Source organism: Oncorhynchus keta, chromosome 18 (assembly GCF_023373465.1).
Source record: "Oncorhynchus keta strain PuntledgeMale-10-30-2019 chromosome 18, Oket_V2, whole genome shotgun sequence".
NCBI lineage: Eukaryota > Metazoa > Chordata > Actinopteri > Salmoniformes > Salmonidae > Oncorhynchus > Oncorhynchus keta.
The window spans coordinates 2,241,817-2,249,711 of record NC_068438.1 but is presented as its reverse complement, the minus strand read 5'-3'; the positions used below and the strand labels follow the sequence as shown (position 1 = coordinate 2,249,711).

The 7,895-nt window shown below is 44.1% G+C and overlaps 1 protein-coding gene across 1 annotated transcript; it reads left to right on the top strand.

Annotated features, from left to right (window-relative positions):
- Nucleotides 1–4,533: 4,533 nt before the first annotated feature.
- On the top strand, nucleotides 4,534–6,907 carry LOC127908590 (piggyBac transposable element-derived protein 4-like). The gene is made up of 2 exons (XM_052467110.1): nucleotides 4,534–4,821; nucleotides 5,081–6,907. The coding sequence occupies exons 1-2, from the start codon at nucleotides 4,646–4,648 to the stop codon at nucleotides 6,807–6,809; spliced, it is 1,905 nt and encodes a 634-aa protein (XP_052323070.1). The 5' UTR covers nucleotides 4,534–4,645; the 3' UTR covers nucleotides 6,810–6,907.
- The last annotated feature ends 988 nt before the right edge of the window (nucleotides 6,908–7,895 follow it).

Here is a 7,895-nt window from a genome sequence, read left to right as displayed (position 1 = left end):
GGAAGCAATTTTATTGCGTGCACCAGTCAATTAAGGAAGAGGTGGGGAGTGTGGGATGTAGGAGAGAGGAAGTTATGTGGAGTAGACTACGGTTTGGGCACACAGGTTTGAATGCCTCGTCGTGGATGATAGGGAGACATGAAACAGGTCTGTGTGATGAGTGTTTAGTGGTGGAAATGGTGGAGCATGTGTTGATATTTTGTGAACGGTATGGCCTAGATAGGGTGAGATTGTGTGAAAGGGTTAGAGAGGTTGGGGTGGTGTAGTGGGGGGAGGGAAGTGTTGTCTAGGGCTCTATTTCACTTTCTTAGAACAGGACAAATGAAGAGAATTTAATGAGGTAGGCTGTGACTGGCCTCACACTCCAGTACAGTAGGTGGCGCTGTATGCACCTTAAACGTTGGATTGCAATCCGCCAACCCAATTTTTAAAGAAGAATAACTATATTTCGCCTCAAATATTTATTAAAAACTAATACATTTGCACAAGGAGCACATATATCTCAAATACATCGTTACAGTTGTTTAGCTAGCGAGTAAATTTAGAAGTCTAGAAATATTAGCATTGACCTGAAATCAGTCAAAACAGCACAAAACAACACATGGTATCAATAACAAGATGAAACTGTCTGAAACGAGTCAGTATGATTCCCCACATGGCAGTTTCTCGTCATTGTTGGTAGCTCTCTGGCTATTCAGAATCACAACAACTCATGGACTTCTTCCCCATTGAAGCGTGGGCATCGTTTTCGTGACGTTGCCAGCTAAGTCATCTACGACAAATAGAATCATTCACCCTGGTTCCGCCAAATCGGTCCAGGTCTGAGATATTGAAAGTAATAACGTAACCGATGGAGACAGTTCCACAGTCCCCACCCGATTTAATCATGGGATTCAATAACAGCACAAAACAACTCTTATTTTGGTGAATGTAATGTCATCACAGATATAACAATTAGACAGATATTTCACCGAATGTAAAAATGTGAAGCATCCATCTGGCGTTTCCACTTACTACCCAATAGCCGGTAGTGGGAGAAGATGGAAGGCTTCACAAAGTATGGGTTCCCTAAAGGAAATATGCAAATTAATGTTAGAAAGTGGTGCACAGAGGTAAAGACAATTTCAAGTTGGATATTCGCGCTTTCAAACCTCAATAGCTTTCAAACCACTTGAGCCACATACTCCAAATAAGTGTCATGAAGTTGGAAAAAAACACACAACATTGTGTAGTAGAGTTAAAATGGTTATTCCAGGGCCTCCCGGGTGGCGCAGTGGTTAAGAGCGCTGTACTGCAGCGCCAGCTGTGCCATCAGAGTCCCTGGGTTCGCGCCCAGGCGACCGGGAGGTCTGTGGGGCGACGCACAATTGGCCTAGCGTCGCCCGGGTTAGGGAGGGCTTGGTCGGTAGGGGTGTCCTTGTCTCATCGCGCACCAGCGACTCCTGTGGCGGGCTGGGCGCAGTGTGCGCTAGCCAAGGTGGCCAGGTGCACGGTGTTTCCTCCGGCGCATTGGTGCGGCTGGCTTCCGGGTTGGATGCGCACTGTGTTAAGAATCACTGCCTCATTGCCTGCGCCCGTAATGGGTCCGCAGTCAAACGACCACCCCTCATCACCGTCAAACGCTCCCTAAAACACTTCAGCGAGCAGGCCTTTCTAATCGACCGGGCCCAGGTATCCCGGAAGGATATTGACCTCATTCAGTCAGTAGAGGCCTGGCTATTATTTTAAAGTGCTTTCCTCTCCATCTTAAATAAGCATGCCCCATTCAAAAAATGTAGAACCAGGAACAGATTATAGCCCTTGGTTCACTCCAGATCTGACTGCCCTTGACCAGCACAAAAACATCCTGTGGCATACTGCATTAGCATCGAATAGCCCCAGTGATATGCAACTTTTCAGGGAAGTTTAGGATCCAATATACACAGGCAGTTAGGAAAGCTAAGGCTAGCTTTTTCAAGCAGAAATGTGCATCTTGTAGCACAAATTCCAAAAGGTTCTGGGACACTGTAATGTCCATGGAGAATAAGAGCAACTCCTCCCAGCTGCCCACTGCACTGAGGCTAGGAAGCACTCTCACCACCGATAAATCTACGATTATCGAGAATTTCAACAAGCATTTTTCTACGGCTGGCCTTGCTTTCCACCTGGCTACCCCTACCCCGGTCAAGGGCTCTGCACCCCCCATGGCAACTTGCCCAAGCCTCCCCCATTTCTCCTTTACCCAAATCCAGATAGCTGATGTTCTGAAAGAGCTGAAAAATCTGGACCCCTACAAATCAGTTGGGCTAGACAATCTGGACCCTGTCAATCTCTGTCAATCATCACATTCTTATCGGCAGACTCAACAGCCTTGGTTTCTCAAATGACTGCCTCGCCTGGTTCACCAACTACTTCTCAGATAGAGTTCAGTGTGTCAAATGGGAGTGCCTGTTGTCCGGACCTCTGCCAGTCTCTATGGGGATGCCACAGGGTTCAATTCTCGTGCCGACTCTTTTCTCTGTATACATCAATGATGTCGCCCTTGCTGCTAGTGATTCTCTGATCCACCTCTACGCAGACGACACAATTCTGTATACTTCTGGCCCTTCTTTGGACACTGTGTTAACTAACCTCCAGAAGAGCTTCAATGCCATACAACTCTCCTTCCGTGGCCTCCAATTGCTCTTAAATACAAGTAAAACTAAATGCATGCTCTTCAACCGATTGCTGCCCGCATCTGCCCACCCACCTAGCAACACTACTCTGGACGGTTCTGACTTAGAATATGTGGACAACTACAAATACCTAGGTGTCTGGTTAGACTTTAAAAACTCTGCTTCCAGACTCATCATAAGCACCTCCAATCCAAAATTAAATCTAGTATTGGATCCTATTTTGCATCAAAGCATCCTTCACTCATGCTGCCAAGCATACCCTTGTAAAACTGACCATCCTACCGATCCTTGACTTTGGCGATGTCATTTACAAAATAGCCTCCAACACTCTACTCAGCAAATTGTATGCAGTCTATCACAGTGCCATCCGTTTCGTCACCAAAGCCCCATATACTACCCACCACTGCGACCTGTATGCTCTCGTTGGATGGCCCTCGCTTCATATTTTTTGCCAAATCCACTGGCCCCAGGTCATCTATAAGTCCTTGCTAGGTAAAGCTCTGCCTTATCGCAGCTCACTGGTCACCATAGCAGCACCCACCTATAGCACGCGCTCCAGCAGGTATATTTCACTGGTCACCCCCAAAGCCAATTCCTCCTTTGGCCGCGTTTCCTTCCAGTTCTCTGCTGCCAATGAATGGAACGAATTGCAAAAATCACTGAAGCTGGAGACTCATATCTCCCTCACTATCTTTAAGCATCAGCTATCAGAGCAGCTAACAGATCATTGCATCTGTACGTAGCTCATCTGTAAATAGCCCATCCAACTACCTCATCCCCATATTGTTATATATATTTTTTTGCTTCTTTGCACCACAGTATCTCTACTTGCACATTCATCTTCTGCACATCTCACTCCAGTGTTTATTTGCGAAATTGTAATTATTTCGCCACTACGGCCTATTTATTGCCTTACCTCCTGAATCTTACTTCATTTGCACACACTGTATATAGACTTTTGCATTGTGTTATTGACTGTAGGTTTGTATATTCCATGTGTTACTCTGTGTTGTTTGTGTCACACTGCTTTGCTTTATCTTGGCCAGGTCGCAGTTGTAAATGAGAACTTATTCTCAACTGGCTTACCTGGTTGAATAAAGGTGAAATAAAACATTTTTTAAATACTGTATGTGGGAATGTCTTATGTCCATCCTACATGTAGTGTTGGTACATGGAATATTCCTCAACTGCATATATCATAAATTGCTATAGCAAATAGAAGTATTATGTTCAACAGCTGACATTTTCAGATAGTATTTTGACAAACACACTTTGGTGCTTACAATTCATTCTCTATTGTCATGGACTTGGTGAGCACTGTCATCTGTGATCTTTGTGACATGACTTTCCATAATAAGCACGTACTGATGAAACTGTCACTTAATATTTTTTTCTTAAAGTCTACCTAAAGTCTAAGCTTACATTTGAAGATCTTCTTCTTTTGGCAATACAAAAGGTCCAATCTTCACAATAAATGGTTGCTTTGTTCGATTAAATCATGTTTTTATGCATAAAACGACACATTTTGTAAAAGGCTTGTGTCGTGAATTCCGTGTCCTTCGACGTTCAACGAGACATGGGATGCAATCAGTCACACAGCATTGACGTTATCTAGTCATGGTTGGTTTCATTGAAATCCTTTGTTTGTTAGTAACACAACGACACCTGATGGCTCTTGTTAGACCGAAAGGAGGTGATTTGAACCCAGCAAACAATGACCTGATTACGCGCCAATGTTCTCACCTGTGCTTCTTTGAATGACTGTATTTCTGCCCAATCACCACTGATCCTCTTGAAATCTTGCTTGGTAGATAGCCAATGGGCTGAGGTAAATGGAAATAGCAAATGTTTGTATCAGGGAAGACCAGCTCTTGACCGAAACGAGCGTAACGCAGTCTTTCGCCATTGGAATTTCTACCAGAAGGAGACGTTTTCTTTGCGCGACGCAGTATTTAGTCAAGATACATTTCCGCTCTTTTATTGAAGTAATTATGGCGAGTAAATCTGTAAAAGCAAAGTCCAAGTATACGGATCTCCATGAGATTATTTGCGAGATTGAACGAGAAAGTGACACAGAATTCCCAGATGATCTATCAGATTGTGTGTCAAGTTTGGACAGTCACTTTGAGGACATGTTTATGCATGGTGAGGATGCCATTCTCGATTGGTAAGTATTTCTCATGCAGTTGTTTGAAATATTTGACATATATATATATATATATATATATTCAGTAATTAAATGTTTGTAGAGGTGGCCACATGGCTTTCCCTTTGCGCATGTGTTCATAAATATAATGTTGTATCTAAACATGAAATGCTTGTAGAGGTGGGCACATGGCTTTCCCGTTGCCTTGTGTCTGAACCTCACCTGAGTGATTTACATTCCCTACTCTAATAAAATCTGTTTCTGTGTCTTTATTTCACAGTCCCTCAGATTCTGATTGGGAGCCCCCACTGAAAGGAGCTGGACCATCTAGCCGGACCCCTGCTGTCTCCGGCTCCACACTTACCCCCGCCCTGCAAGGTGTGAAGTCTGTGTCAAAGAAGCGGAGGTGGGGAAGGGCTACTCCTGCAATCAGAGAGGAGGAGGGTCATTGGCACTCTGTGCTGGAGGAGGATGTGTTGCCTACACCTCCAGTATTCAGACCGAAGAGGCCAACAGGACCTCAGCTGGACATGACTTCTAAGTACAGCCCCATGCAACTTTTTCAGCTCTTTTTCACCTCAGCGGTTGTTGATTCCCTGGTGTCGAACACAAACAAGTATGGTGCTAAGAAGCAGGCGGGCAAGAAAGAGGGATGGAAGCCCATTTCCATTTCAGATTTTTTTGGGTTCATGTCAATGGTCATTTACATGGGTCTTGTGAAGCTAAAATCCCTGAAAGACTACTGGAAAACTGCTTCCCTCTATCAACTGCCTTTCCCATCCACGGTCATATCATGCAAAAGGTTTATGACAATCTCAAGGGCGCTTCATATCAGTGACCCAGAAGTTGATGAGGACAACGAGAAGAAGAGAGGCACAGCTAGGTTTGATAGGCTGTGCAGAATAAAACCTCTCTACCCCAGCATCGTTGAGGCTTGCAAAACCTATTTTCAGCCTGCCCAGAACATTAACATCGATGAGAGGATGGTAGCTTCAAAAGCCAGAATTGGCCTAAAACAATACATGCGCAACAAACCAACTAAATGGGGTTACAAACTGTTTGTTTTGGCTGATTCGGTGTGTGCATACACATGCAGTTTTTTTGTTTATGAGGGGAAGAGCAGTTTTGCGACCGGTAAGGGACTTAGTTATGACTCTGTAATGCAGTTATTAGATTTTCAACTGCTGGGGAAGGGCTACAAACTTTTTGTGGACAACTTTTACACAAGCCCTACCCTGTTTACAGAGCTGAGGAAGCGGGATGTGTGGGCTTGTGGCACCATTCGGCCCAATAGAGTGGGCTTTCCGAAAACCAAGGTGAATGACATGCCTAAGCGGGCTGAGCGGGGTACCATGAGATGGATCCGTGAAGATGGCCTGCTCTTTGTGAAGTGGATGGACACCAGAGAGGTGGTCATGTGCTCCAGTATCCACAAGTCCTTCAGTGGAGATCACGTCGTCAGGCGTGTGAAGGACGCTGCTGGGGCATGGATCACCAAAAATGTCCCCATTCCTGAAGCAATCAAGGACTACAACAAGAGCATGGGAGGTGTAGACCTCTCTGATGCGCTTATAGGATACTACAATGTTCTCCACAAGACAATGAATTGGTGCAAGACATTTTTCTATCATTTCGTTGACATTGCTGTGGTGAATGCCTTCATCCTCCAGAAGGAAATGGCTCAGAGCTGTGGACATCCCCCCATCTCACAGCTAGCCTTCAGGGAGCTGCTCATCCATGAGCTTGCTAGCTACAGCAAGTCCACTGTAGCACCTTCTGTCCCCTCTACGTCTGGCCCCTCTGCTCCAACCAGTAGTGTTCACCTGCCCAGATTTATCTCTGCAGGCATGAATGTGCCTCAGGGCAAAAAGGGCACAATGGGGAGGCGTCGTTGTGTCCTTTGTCACAGGAAATGCCCCATCACCTGCACCAGCTGTTCAGTAACCCTCTGCTTTACAGCAGAAAGAGACTGCTATTGGGCATGGCATCAGAAGAACAATATTGTGTAGAGGACTGAGGGTCTTCACAATATTGTACATTATACATTGAATGTGTGTAAATAGTTTACCCTTGTTATTTGAAGATGTTTCAAATGTTGTTTTTTTTTGGGGGGTTAGAATGGCATTTGAGTGTTTTGTATATAGTCATTTACTTCAATGTATCACTGTACCAATTTGGCCACTTGGGTACATTTGGGCACCTTGTGTGGGACACCTGGGTGACTACATGCTCACTGTCATGTAGCTCACTCATTCCTGAAGATATCTTTCTGAAACTATTTTCAAATACTGTTGCCATCATATGTTCTCCATTTCTACCACCCCCAGCATCCCATCTGTATGTTTGGATGTTCTTGTTCAGTTGAAAGATGATGCAGCAACAAAAACAGAAAACGAATGTTAAGTACTTAGAACTAGCTATTATTGTACATAAATATTAAAGAAAAGGGCAAACACAACACGGGACTGAACCCCCTAATTGTCAAACAAATATTAATGTACAACAATATAGAAGATACATGACTAGAGGCTATGCAATATGGGTGTATATCCACTGTATGCTTCTGAGGTGTGCAATTGACATGACCAAGGAGCTATTGCAAATTTTAAACTATGAAAAATGTAACTTACACTGCGTGATTTTACAGTACACAAGAGTGTGCAATATAGGAGGGTTGTCAGCGGACATTAGGTCACATGACCAAGGAGCTATTGAAATTTTACATTTTGAAAAATGTACAATTATGTGAGATGAAAATAGACAAACTAAAGGGTGTGCAATGTGTAGCGCCACTGAGTGGACATTCTGAACCTTGTCACCAGGTCACATGACCAAGGAGCTATTGAAATTCTACATTTGTATAAATTCCTTTAAAATCTTGTGCCATGAAAATTGACAAACTAAAGGGTGTCTATGCCATTAGGTTAGCTACAACCAGTTTTGAGTGTTAGGAGTAATGGTTCAACAGCTATTGAAATTTGAAAAATTTGATTTGTCACGATGTTGACGATCCCTAAGTGCAGTTGGTGGAAGTAGGGAAAACTACAAGCGAATATCCAACATGAAACTGTATTTACCTGGGTTGAGAACGGGGC